We start from the raw sequence: 13516 nt of genomic DNA, 5'->3' as shown, positions 1-13516 counted from the left end.
CAAAGAAATTCTTCCTCACATCCAATCTCATTTCAGACATGCCAAGGCATCAGTTCTGGATTGGGAGGCCTGTTGAGATGGGTTCTGGTTAACTTTTGAAATTCAGGGAGGGGAAGCCAGCAAGAGTTTTCTGTAGCAGTGTGATGAGGGAGAAGACGTTACAGAGGAGCGCTGCTCCAGTGCACCCAACGTCTTTGGAAACCACCTTGATTCTGACAAGAGATCCCTTTGAAAAACAAAACCAAATAACCCAAACACCTGCCCGCGGTTGTTCTCACAGCAAAGGGGGTTATAAAAAGCCTACAAACCTACAAGGAGTAGCAGTGACACAGCAGCCCAGTTACAGCTACCCAGAAAGGTATTAACACTTGTACACCTCTATATATTAATCTTTATAAATACAGTATTCTACACCAGGAACTGTAGAAAGACGTCATTCAAGGTTGGTTTTTTGTTTGTTTGTTTGTTTTCAAAAGCTTGTGAGGGCTTTTGTTCAGATCTCTGCCTTTTTTTTTTTATGCCAGTCTGGAACACTTGTTCTTTCTCCTCCTTCATCTCCCACCCAGTCTTAAGCGAAGCAGCTTGGTTAGTCCAGCCACTGTGCTTTGCTGTTCGAAGTAGTGGGAAGGAGACCATATGAAGAGCTGCTCTACAACTTTCAAGGGTGAAAAGCTAAAGTGTGAGGCAGGTTCAGCTGTCAGCAGAGTCCCGGAGGAAGAGGGTAAGTCATAGTTCATCCCTGGAGGACGGTGCGTTGAGGGATGACTGGGAAGGGAGGGCATCTTTGTTCTGAGCATCGCTATGGATCTTGCCCTGCTGCCGGGATTTCCAGGAGTGTGTTCTGTCCCAGTCAGTTGACACAGTCTCGTTGTCCCAGATGGTAGAGGTCTCTGTGTCGCTGAGGTAGCCTGGCTGCCCTGTGTAGTGAGTGGGGTAAACAAGCAGGGGCTCTGCTGAAAAGGCTTTCAAGTCTCTGGACTCATAGTACTCCATGTACTTCGCTCTAAAGAGGAGAGAAAAATGATCAGTAACAGAGTGAACTGATGAACATCATCAGTCACGGCGAGACACAACCCAGTGTGCTGAGCAAACAGGTCCCAGGGAGTGGATGTAGTTCCTGGGGTGGACTCTGACTCTACAGCCAGAACCATGCACCTCACAACCACACTCAACCTCTACAAACCAGGTTTTGATTACAGAGAGACAGCCAAGCATCTCAGGACCAGCCCACAATCCCTGCACCAGGTAGGGACAACAACCCTTCCACAGCAGACCCATCACCTCCTTCGACCTGTGTCAGGAGCTCTGCTGCAGACAACCAAAAAGCAGGAAGAGCAGCCCTGTCCGTCACCAGCCAGGCTACAGAAGTGGGACACACCTACATGATCTGGCTTAAGGTCAATCAGCAAGACCCAGCTCACGTCAACCCGAGCACCAAAGGCATCCTACTCACACAGGGTGCTTGTTGTACATGACCGGCAGGAATTCATCGACGGGCAGCATCTTGCTGAAAGGCTCAGCTCCGATGAGCTTCTGAGCCCCTTGATAAGAGATTGCGTACCCCAGGGTCCAGTAGGAGTAATCAGCTTCCACCAGGTTCATGACATTGGGAACTGCTTTCTCAGGCTCCTGCACCTGCATCCTTTTCCGGCCGATGTAGCTTAAAGGGTGAAAAGACCATGGAAATTGCAATCAAAGTCAGTCTGCAGCAATTAGGACCTCAAGGCTGTTGGTGTCAACCAGGGAAGGGCAAAGGGTCAATCCAAGAAGTAATCCCTGACCAAGCTCATAGATTTCTATCCTGCACCACTCCCAGACATCCAAGTCTTAACCCAGTGTGGGGCACAGCTGTGAAAGACTTCATAAGGGAGCTAAGATGACACGGTTCAAACCTCAGGATTGAGCTGTGTCAGTTCCTCTGTCACAGCAGCATCTGTAGACACTACTGATATCAACCAGTGCTGCCCACCAAGGGCAGCCATGGTACCTGATGGGCATTCCAGCACCGAGGAGGCAGATCTGTCCTGATGGGAAGAGCCACCAAGAAGTCTGTGCCACCTTCCCCTGCACCCCAGAACTAACCTGCACCTCTATCATGACACAGCAGGTGCTGCTGACCTCCCCTGCATGCCCAGGAGCTCTGAGATGGCTGAGGGCCAGTTACTTACATAAGCTCCCAGTCTAGCTGGGCTTGGTCAATGTCATCCATCAGCTTCATGAGCTTCCTTTTAAACTGGTGTTCAAAGCGCACATCGTCCTCAATAACAAGTGTCTTCTCCAGTTCTCTGTTCACCACCTGAAACAAGAGGGTTCAGAAGTGATCACAGTGGCCCACATGGGCTACTCCCCACACTCTGAAATTGTCAGGGTCATCCTGACCTGGCACTGCCTTCTAGAGCATGTAGGTCGGGAGGCTGGAGAACCACTTCCAGATTCACAGTTCGGGTGGGAGAGAATGCAAGAGCCAGTGAGAACAGTTCTGAAAATACCCTGTGGCTGAGCATCTGCAACCTAAAAAACCCTCCATCTGGTGTCGCACCATCTAGACCCTGTGAGGTCCCATCTACCATGACCAGAGCAACCATTTCCTCAGAGGAACGTGCAGCAGCCTTTGATGCCAAAACTACTGTTCTGAAAAACCTCTTGGTTGGAAGAAAGTGTTGCTGGAACCTGGGAAGGAGGACAAACCAGTGTATCCAGAGTCCAGCTCTGATGACTGGAACACACTTGCAAAGGCACCCTTCATGTAGGTTCCCACCTTATCATCTCACCGTTGGTGATTTAGAAGTCTCAAGCCCAACAGCAGAGCTGGGCTGCTCAGGAGGTCACTCCTGCTGGCTCTAGGCTCTTCTCATCAATGCCCTGCCCTGCAACCAACACCTCTGAGGGCAGAGGGCTGTCTCCTCATGCATCTGTACAACACCCTGCACCAGGAGGTGCAACCCTCTGTCATATTTGGGCAACCACTGCCATTTCCCAGTCTCCTTTTAGTACCAAGTCTCTGGCACTACCACACCTTACCCAAAATACTCCCTCCTGTTGATGTTGGGCTGTGTAACTCCAACATCACTGACCAGCATAGCCCAGATTACTCAAGTGTCACTCCCCAGGTGACCGGGGACAGATAGAAGCTCTAGCTTTTACCACCCAACAAGATCTCTTAGGCTCAGGTAACAGAGGTCTCTACTGTTAAGAATATTTATGATACATCAACTTGAAAAAGCCAACCAGCAGAGTCACTGGAACTTGCTTCAGCACAGATGCAGAACCAGGGGGAAAAACCAGGAGGTTTTTTTAACACTATTTGTTCTTCAAATCCTTTCTCTACAGCAAACTTGCTCCAAGCAGGCTACAGGATGCTTTGCCAAAACAGTCATGAAAATATTCTGATAGAAACCACTCAGAGCTGTTGGCAAAATGGAAAACAGAGATGAGAAAGTTGAACAGCTCGTTCAAGAAAAGCCCTGTGCGTGATCCCAGACAAACCAAGGAGAACAGTTCCATCCTACTCTTCCAGAAACCTGCATCGAGGTCCCTTCCAACCCAACCCATTGTGTGGCTCTGTGATTGTATTTGATGCTCTGCCCTAGGGCTGGTGTGGAATTATTACTGGAGGTGACTCAGAAATCTCTCCACACATACATCTCAGAGAAGGTTCAGCATGAAAGAAGCTTTCAGGGTGGAGTGTATTTGGTGTGTGAGAAGTCTATTCCATGGTAGTTCCCTAGGTACAGCCTGTGACCTTAGAGTTGCTGACTCCAAGAGAAACAGGAGGGTGGAGTGAAGACACCACGGCCAGGCTCTGTGCACAGCAGAGGGGAACTCGATGGTGCTGTGGAACTGATAAGCCCCATGGCTGCTGCCCTGAGCCAGCAGTTTCTCATTATAACGTCATTATAATGCTAAACTACACCTCCATCCCAAAAACTACCCATCTCTAAGGTGTGACCACCCCTCACTGAGCATGTGCTCTGAATTTCCTCTGCTCTAGACCTTTAAAAAAGCAAAGCAAGGAAATTTTACACCAATTACAACAGAGGTATGTATGACTAGAGTCACTCGATCTCTACCTGAAAGTAAGAAAATAGTATAAAAATGGCCTAAGACAGGAGGGATGTTAGGGAAGATGCCACCACAGACAAGTTGGGAAGATACCATCACGAATCACTGATGACTTCTGGGACCAGTCAATGGGCTGAGCCTCTCTTCCCCCTCACAGGGACACCTACGGGGTGAGATCCGAACCTTCCCTGGGTAACTTAGAAAATCTCTTAGAAAATCGAGTTGTTTTTCTTTTACTTAACTTAATGTGTTTGTAGATTTATGTTGTGAAGTATCTATATTAAGTTAGTGCATCCAGAGCTGTGGGAGTTCAATATCTTGTGCTCAGCACCTTCCTGCAGGCACCCCGAGGTCACCTGCAAACACCTTACCTCCTTCCAGATGTAATAGTGACTAAGGAAGCAGCCGATCTCTCCTCTGGTTAGTGGTCTGGAGGAGTAGGGGTCCCGATAACCTGGGAGCATGTCGATGCTGAGAGCTTTGAGCTGACTGGTGTTCAGGGCTCTGAGAAAAAGAGAATATCTATCAACATTTTAAAGGAAAGTAAATTCAAGTCAGACACAGCGGCGATACGGGAAATGCTGCTGATGTTCAGAGAAAAGCTGTATATCGAGAAATTCCTGGTTTGCTAAAAAACCTGGAGAAAAATTAACTTATTGATTTACATTTTATAAAGCTTTTCATTACCCTTAACTCTGCCAACTTCCTGTGGGACCATCAACTTGTCAGGTGCTTGGCTTAGAGGATTTTTTTAAAGAGGGCTTGATGGGTACCCAGGTGTCAAAGACCACCAGGTGGCATGTGGGTTCTCATCATCTTGAGGTCTTTTTGCAACTCCCAGACCAAAAATTTCTGCCTTGATTTCTCACTATAAAAAGGTCTTAATACACCTTAGAGTAAGCTTGGAAAGGGCTGTGTCAGGGTTACCACTGTAGCACAACAGCTTTGTAGCACTAGGATGGATGATCTTCCCAGGATATAATTGCTCTCCAACACTTTCACTGCTGACTCCTTTTAACTGTGTACAAGTGTTATAGGTCACATAAATCACTATGATTTTAACCTGATTTTGATCTTAGTCTGGACCACACTGCCCCAATTCTCTCATGGAGACTGACTAGGAAGAAGTTTTTCACTGTGAGGGTGGTGAGACACTGGCCCAAGTTGCCCAGAGAAGCTGTGGCTGCTCCTCCCTGGAAGTGTTGAAGGCCAGGCTGGATGAGGCTTTGAGCAACCTGGTCTAGTGGAAGGTGTCCCTGCTGATGGCAGAGGGGTTGGAACTGGATGAGCTTTAAGGTCCCTTCCAATCCTAAACATTCTATGATTCTATGACTAATTGCAAAAGAAGAAAGAAACAGAGTAAAACTGCCCCAAAACGACTGTTGTGTCAATAAAAGTGGTATTGACCTCCCTCAGCCCACCCTTCCCCACCAGAAGGGAGGTCAGGGCATCCAAGGAGATGGTGTTAAGCAGTGATGCCCAACCCACTCTTTGCAAACACCAGCAACCCCAACCAAAACTCACTTTCCATCCACAGCCTCCACTATCTTGACTGCAATCTCCTGCTCATAGAGAGTCCGCAGCATCCGATCCCGCCTGTCTTTCCGACGCTTCAGATTGATCATGAAAATCTGGGTAGAAGAGAAAGACGTCAGCTTGCCAGCTTAGGAGTGAGGAAGAAAAGGGAGTCCTGATCCACCCTTCTCCAGTAGCCTCACTGGAAAAGCAGATCTTTATTAAAATACCAGGTGTGTTTTTATTCCAGCTTAGAACTTGACCAAAAAATTGGGGTTGGTTTTGAGTTGAAAGGTTAGAGGCTTGTTCTTTGTCTAACAGCTACTTGTCATGGATAGTTTATGTCACAGGGAAAGTTGCTCTTCCAAGGATGAATAAAGGTGAGAGGAGACCAGTTACAGCCAAGTCTATAATTTCCAAAGACATAGGATGTTTTGATTTATATTAAACACAGAGTTAAATGGCCATCTTCAGCTCCAGTCCCAGAGGAACACTGACCCACATGCTTTCACTGCCTGTATTTAGGATTATCAGCGGGGCCACCATCCAAATACAAGGACACAGCAAAGAGAAAAGTTTTGTAATTACTTTGGGCACTGAAAATCCACTGCTATCCCTCCCAGAGCAGAAAGCCCAGCAGAGAGCCAAGACTGGGAGCAGAGACGTCTGGGCAGGGCTCAGTCCAAGCCTTGAGGAGACAGAGGACTGATGCCCTCATTTGCAGGTAAACTCCAGCAGGTCAGGGATATTTTTCAGTCCCAGGCAGACAAGTACAAGTGTAGCTTTGTAGTCTGTGGAGCAAAACCTCATCCCACTAAGAAGTGGATCAAATTCCAGGTCAGTACAAATGCAAAAATAATAAATTGGATAAATAAAGTGCAGCCACAAAGGACAACATGGAAAAAAGCCTTACACCAGCTGTGTCCTAAACACAGATGCTCAAACACACACGGCCAAATCAGGATCAGACTTTACGAGCCACATAAACAGATGTAGCAGAATACACCACGAGAACAAAGGCTCCCCTGATCACCCCAACTCCCCCAGTCATGGTGCCACTGCCACCCTGGCAGCTGCACACACAGGGGCTGCTGGCTCTGTGAATAACAAGACATTGGATAATTAAAGCACAGCAGATCCCCCTCCAGCCTTCTCCCCCCACAACGTGAGGCTGAATCAGGAGAGGAATGTCTGCAGAGTCTTGGGGCACTACCAGTGTCAGCAAACATCTTTCTAGTTCACTTTAACTTAAGGCCATAGCAGAAAAATGCAGTGATGAAGCAGGGCAAGGGGAGAGCTGCCCCAGGAAGGAGACAGCATGCATGGTTTTCATCACTCCTGGAGGTACCCAGCTTGGGCTGGAACCCAGCCATGAGCCTGGCTCCCTCAGCTGCTCCAGCCTCTCCAGTGTCTCTCTCAGGTGAGAGAAATCATTCCCTTCTGTCACGGGAAAGCAGAAGTTTCCCAAAAGACCAGTTTTTGTTGCAGAATGGAAGGGCTGCCAAGCTGCTCTGCAGGGTCGGACATAGAGGAAACAGTACAAGAACCAGTGAGTTAAATAACCTGGTTTTCAGCCTCACTTCTACCATCTCCTCCCACACCATCAAGACAGGAAGCCCAAAGATTTCCTGGGCACTAACACACACTTCTAATCAGAGGCTCTCGTAGTGCCTGCAGACCTGGCTGGCCTCATTTCCCCACAGCAAATGCCAGAGGGAAAGAATGTTCCCGGAGCCCTTTTCCTGCTTCCCTAAGCTCAGCAGTTCTCCCCAAATAAGGATGGCTGTTTTCTCCTTGCAAAAACTTTAAGTTCAAAAGATAAGTGACTGGAAAAGAGCTAAATATGTGAAAAGATTATATACTCCAAGGGGAATGGCTGGAAGCTCAGCTTCAGGGAGAACCCAGGTCCTCTAGGTGATAAATAGGAAGAAAAGAAAAGGCAAGACAATGGCAACAAAATAGGTTCCTTACTTCATCAAATCCCATCTTGTCAGGGTTCTTCAGAGGAACAGAAACATACTGAGAGGGTTCAACGGGAGGACGATCAACTGAAAAGAGAGGAGAGATCCCAAACATCACCTTCACGTACATGCTGCACATGTTTGCATCCCTGGGAGACAAAGTGAGCATAGGACTGGGTGGAGAAGAAAGTGTCCACGTTGCAAAGCAGAAGCCAGAAGCCATCTGCCAGACAGAGCTTGTGACAAAAAACAAGGTTCTGCAGCATCCTTTCCACATTCAAGATGCATTTTTGCATTTGATATGAGGAAGTTAAGGAGTTGTGTGAATGGGGTTGACCTGACTGTGAAGTGATCACATCCCTAGGCAGAAAAGTGGTGGAAAATTGAAAAATGTGTATCAATACAGTATGAGAGCAGCCAGATCAGGATGCAGACACTCAAGGGGAAGAGAGCTGGGCTGCTGGCAGGGGAGCTCCACAGACTTTAGAGCCTGGGGGGTCCATCATGGCAGGGCACAGTAACTTACTCATAGCCTCGATCAGCGTGTGCACAAAGTTCTCGCTTTCTTCTTGCAGCGTCTGGTGTGATTTCAGGGGCATGGGGAGGAAACCGTAGTGTTCACGGTTGCAGATGAACATCTGTATTCCTGGGGATCAGAGAAAAACAGAAATTAGAGATTAGGACTTTTACCAGCGGATTTTGCTGCTCTGTTGCTACAGAGTCACAACAAACTCATGCCAGCACCTCAGTCCCAGGACGTTCTGCTTCATAAGCAAATATATTCAGAAATATCACAGTGCCATTCTCTGGTTTATTTGGCTGGTGGCAAGTGGCCTCTCCTATGAAACCATTTTCTATTTGCTCCCTAACAGCAGGTATTTTTAAGGGCAGTTTTCTCCTAGCAGAGACAGGGAATCCTGCTCTTAGATCAGAGAAAGGGTTTTTTCTGGCCTTCGCCTTCAGACTATGAAAACAATCCCGCAGCAGAGGGCAGAACAGGCCTTTAGCAAAAGCAGTGTCTGATACACGCAGCAGGATGACGGGAGCACCACAGAAACCCCCACCCCCAAAAACCCACCTGCACTGCTCAGACCTGCCACCTCACCTGATAAAACTCCTTCACAGACCCCCAGCCAAGAGCAGGAACGGGTTTTCCCCCTCCCAGTAAGCCAGCCTCAGGAGATGCAAGGGCTGGCACAGGAGCCAAACGGGTTCCCAGTTGGAGCTGTGTGGAAGGAGGGACAGCAGCCATCCTGGGAGCCTCCGGGCAAGGAGGGGTGCAGGTCTGTCAGAGCAGGGAGATGAGAGAGGGACAAATTCAAACAAACCCAGCCTGGCTAGGGATGATGGAAGCTTTTGTCTGAGCTTTGCCAGGCTTCTCTGTCAGACCACAATAAATATGGAGTGACTCTTCGAGGGTGGAGGAGCTAAGTCTGATCAGAGGGATGGAACAGCTCTGCTGTGAGAGCTGGGGTTGTCCAGCCTGGAGAAGAGAAGGCTCTGGGGAAACCTTATTGCACCTTTCAGTGCTTAAAGGAGACCTGTAAGAAAGATGGGGACAGACTTTTCACCAGGTCCTGTAGCAACAGAACAGAGTGATGGTTTTAAACTACAAGAGGGGAGATTCAGACTGGATATAAAGAAGAATTTTTTTACAATGAGGTTGGTGAGACCCTGGCCCAGTTGCCCAGAGAGGTGGTAGAAGCTCCATCCCTGGAAACATTCAAGATCAGGTTGGACGGGGCTCTGAGCAACCTGATCTGGTTGAAGATGTCCCTGCTCACTGCAGGGGGTTGGTTGGACTGGATGGCCTTGAAAGGTCCCTTCCCACCCAAACCAGTCTATGTTTGGCAGCTGCAACAGCACACGGTTGGCCAAATGTGGGAGCAGGCAGTTCAGTTCCCTTGGGATCACATGGATGAAGCTGGGTTATACAGTGGCTATAGCTGCAGGCTCTGTTACCAGCCCAGCAAGGATTCACTCTGGGTTTTGCACTCAAGCATCTTCCTGCTTCTGCTTGCTTTGGCTAGAAAATAAAAACATTTCACCTGTGTTGGCAAAGGACTTTGAAGAATATATGGGATAACCATCTTGGAAGTGCCTAGTCTACGACCAAACATAGTCCTTTCCTCTCCAGGACTAGTTTTTACAGTGCCCTGAAGCTTAGAAGAAAATCCTAGACAGAGACACAAGCAAGGAGAAAAGATGCTTTCAAAACGAGGTGATAAAATAACATCCTTCTACTCAAAAGCTTCTGCAACTGCTTGTTCAAGGAGCTGAATCTGAAGGTGCAAAACAAAGAGCAGCTGCCTTTGCAAGGGAGAGACCCACTCAGTGCTGAGCTTGTTCACTAGGAACATCCCAGCAACGTTGGATCATCCAAATTCTGTTCTCTCTGAACTGACCAAGAGTTTGCCCACTGTCAGCTGTAACTGCAGCAGCACTGGGCCCAGTGTCACATCAGGCAACGCACTCAAAGCTACAGCCCGAGAAGCTGTAGGGGAAATGGGTTTAAGCTGAAAGAGGGGAGATTTAGATTAGATATTAGGAAGAAGTTCTTCACTGTGAGGGTGGTCAGACACTGGAACAGGTTGGCCAGAGAAGCTGTGGCTGCTCCTCCCTGGAAGTGTTGAAGGCCAGGCTGGATGAGGCTTTGAGCAACCTGGTCTAGTGGAAGGTGTCCCTGCTGATGGCAGGGGGGTTGGGACTGGATGATCTTTAAGGTCCCTTCCAACCCAAACCATTCTAAGCCAAGGGAAAAGATTTCTGTTGGTTTTAAATGAGCTCTGGAAGGATCCTCTATTAATTAACCACAATCTGAAAGCTGCTAGAACCCATACAAGCTGGCCAAGTAGATTTTATGAAAAATGCAAACCTACAAGCTTTTCTGCCCTTTTTCTTTTTTTCTTTTAAATGAAACAAGCACAACCATCCCCCTCCCTCTAAGAAATAAATGAAAAGCAGACACTACCTGGTGTGTTGACTCTTTCATGTATTAGTCCTCCTAATCCCTGGTATTTTTAGCAGAGCAGAATTGTCTGCATTAATGACCCCGGTGTTTCTACCATTTTAAGTTCTGCAAGCAAATTGCTGGCTATGCTACTTGCCAAAACACATTCAGCTGTCAGCTGCAATTTAAGTAAATGGCAGAATAAAAAAAATACTACTTGCTGACATTAATGGATTTGGCACTGATCTAATCAACTAATCTTATCTGGCTCACTGATCTCTCTTCTCATCTTCTGCTGGCTTAAACACAGTTAATCTGCATAGATTCACACCCGTATTTCTGTTGCTTCTGGGATAAAAGCTACTTTAAAATGGTAAAGTTACTTTAAAACAGGAGGGGGACTTGCTCTCCAGCTCTGCTTTTATCAGAAAATAAACAACTGCTACGAGGGACAGAAAAGCTGATAGATATTTTTATCATCATTAGCCTTTGTAAGGCAGTGACCAAGATTCCCAGCCATGCCCTAAATCCACAGCCATATTTAGGGAACTTAAATTTCCCCTACATCACTATGACCAGACCTTCCTGCTGGCTGGCTCTAGATCTTCAGAGCCTCAGGATGGAAGGAAGCTCAGGAGATCTCTTTGGCTTGTCAGTGCAAGGGGCTCTACAGTGTCCACCTTTGTCAATGAAAGGCCAGCAGTTGAGTTTTGTTCTGAGTCAGTAATCCCACCCAGGCCAGATCCTCTCAGCAGAAGTGGGACGGTCTCTTTGGTCTCTTTGGTGCACCACAAAACAGTTGCTTCGAGCAGTAGATTCACTGTTGAGAATTGATGGTTTGATCTGAGGTGTGAAGTGCAGTACTTGGCACAAAAGCCAGCCCAGCATCATTTATGACTTCAGAGAAGTAAGTGAAATTACTCCTAAAAGAAATTTACCTCAAAGTCCATATGTTTGCCACATTTCTGAACTTGGATGTCATCCTTTTATCCTGGGTGACAAAACTGAGCCCAGGACACAAGCCAACAATTTTGAGCAGATCAATGTGCTTTGCTGAAGCAAAGGCTTTCATGTCACAGGTCAGTCCTGGAAAAAGTTAAAGTGTTCTAGGATAGAAGGAAAAAATGATGGCTTTGAATCCCTGAAATATTCTTAGGCAGCTGGAGTTAATGCAACGCAGTTACCACACTCTTTGGATGCTGCATTTCTGGGAGAGCTGGCAGAGGGAACAAGTCTGGCAGGTAGATTTGAAGGAGCCTGCTTTGCTATCCAGACTGAAACCTTAATTATAGAATCATAGAACGGGGTTTCTTTCCAACCCCTTTCCTTGGGGTTGGAAAGGACCTTAAAGATCATCCAGTTCCAACCCCCCTGCTGTGGACAGGGTTGACAACCACTAGATCACGCTGCCCAGGGCTCCATCCAGCCTGGCCTTGAATGACTCCAGGGATGGGTCATCCACAGCTGCTCTGGGCAACCCATTCCAGTGTCTCACCACCCTCTGGGTGAAATATTTCCTTCTAATATTGAACCTAAATCTCCCCTCTCTTAGTTTAAAACCATTTCCCCTTGTCCTGTCACTATCTGCCCATGTCATAAGTCACTCTCTCTGTTTCTAAGCTCCCTTCAGGTACTGAAAGGCCACAATGAGGTCTCCCTGGAGCCTTCTCTTCTCCAAGCTAAACAAGCCCAGCTCTGTCAGAGTAGAAGGGGACAATCCCCTCCCTCATCCTGCTGGCCACCCCTCTTTTGATGCAGCCCAGGACACAGTTGGCCTCCCAGGCTGCAGTCACACACTGCTGGCTCATGTCAAGCTAGTTTTAATTCTCCTCTGGAGTCAATAAACCGATGTGCTGACTCTGAAAGTCAGGGCCCCAAAGGTACCCTGCAAGTTCTCATCTCGCCTCTGCCTCCTAAGGTCTCTACCTTCAGGTCCTGCTGCCTCTCCTCTGGCATTCCTCTTTCATGCTTGATGCCCCTCATCCTCTTGTAGCTGAATTTTAATAAGCTCTGCTTAGTCTGCAAGGACAATACCATCTTCTTTGGTGCTGTCAAGAACTTCAAAGCAGAAAGATCACTAAAAGGAAAGCTGATGGTTACTGTGCTGGTCTGGAAATAGAAAAGACAGTCTTAGCCTGTCTCTTCTGCAGAAGTGACTGCCAACAAGCTAATACTTCATCACTTCACTTTCTCTCTGCTTGTCTGCCTCCAAAGAACAGCCCTTCTTGCCTTAACTTTGCCTTTTCTACAAACAGAGGACAGGTAACACCAGCTGCACATCACTCAGAGGACCCACAAATTACTTTTCCCTACTCATTCACCTCAGTAAGCCAACAAAGGAGTCACAAAGCTCTGAACAGAAGTGTATTTCACTGGTGCTGCTGAGGTTTCATCAGCCCCTTTTTCCTTTATAAGGCCCCAAACTTTCACCTTTTCAACACTGCAGGGCAAAGAACAATCCAGATGGCCACCAAAAACGTACCCTTCCCCAGAGCTCCTTTCAGCTCTGACACCGTTACATACAGCTCTGTCAGCCAGGGCTATGCTGGAGACAGAACACCCACCAGATCCACTCTCCAAAAATAAACGGGGCTAAACATCCTCACCACAAGCACCAGCAGCAGCATCATGCACTTCAGAGACAGTGATTTCCCTGAGACACGTGGAGCTCTCTGCCAACACCAACAGCCGTTCCAGGCAAAGAGGACATTGAGGTTGTGAGGAAAGGACTCCTGTATTTCAGGTCTAACTGAAATCCTCCCACTGTCCAGTAGAAACTGATCCCAATATCAGTTGAAGTGGTACATATTTTATCTCTGCCGTGCCCCAAGGATTTCAAGGCAGCTCAGTGCTCAACTGGTTCTCCCAAAGTACCAACGATACCATGCCAAGTATGCAGAGATTTTACTGCTCACACCACAGCTCCAACTTGCTCTTTCCCATGAGAAATTTCCTCTCAGCACAGCCCACAGACTCCACATCATCCCCCTGAATGTTACAATGATTTTGCTTTCAAAAAACCCAACCC

At 47.6% G+C, this 13516-nt stretch overlaps 1 protein-coding gene across 1 annotated transcript in view; it reads right to left on the bottom strand.

Annotated features, from left to right (window-relative positions):
* Positions 1–602: 602 nt before the first annotated feature.
* LOC104531939 (procollagen galactosyltransferase 2) overlaps positions 603–13516 on the bottom strand; it is a 21887-nt gene continuing 8973 nt past the window's right edge. The window contains exons 5-11 of the mRNA XM_010176992.1: positions 8065–8184; positions 7549–7625; positions 5587–5693; positions 4434–4566; positions 2169–2296; positions 1454–1660; positions 603–1003 (exon numbers count right to left, since the gene is read on the bottom strand). Of these exons, the coding sequence (XP_010175294.1) occupies positions 727–1003; positions 1454–1660; positions 2169–2296; positions 4434–4566; positions 5587–5693; positions 7549–7625; positions 8065–8184 (1049 nt within the window). The 3' untranslated portion in view covers positions 603–726. The remainder of the gene's footprint in view (positions 1004–1453; positions 1661–2168; positions 2297–4433; positions 4567–5586; positions 5694–7548; positions 7626–8064; positions 8185–13516) is intronic.

The sequence above is a fragment of the Antrostomus carolinensis genome, unplaced genomic scaffold (genome assembly GCF_000700745.2).
Source record: "Antrostomus carolinensis isolate BGI_N321 unplaced genomic scaffold, ASM70074v2 scaffold23741, whole genome shotgun sequence".
Classification (NCBI taxonomy): Eukaryota; Metazoa; Chordata; class Aves; order Caprimulgiformes; family Caprimulgidae; genus Antrostomus; species Antrostomus carolinensis.
Note: the sequence above shows the minus strand (reverse complement) of the source record. Positions and strands in the feature narration are given on the sequence as shown.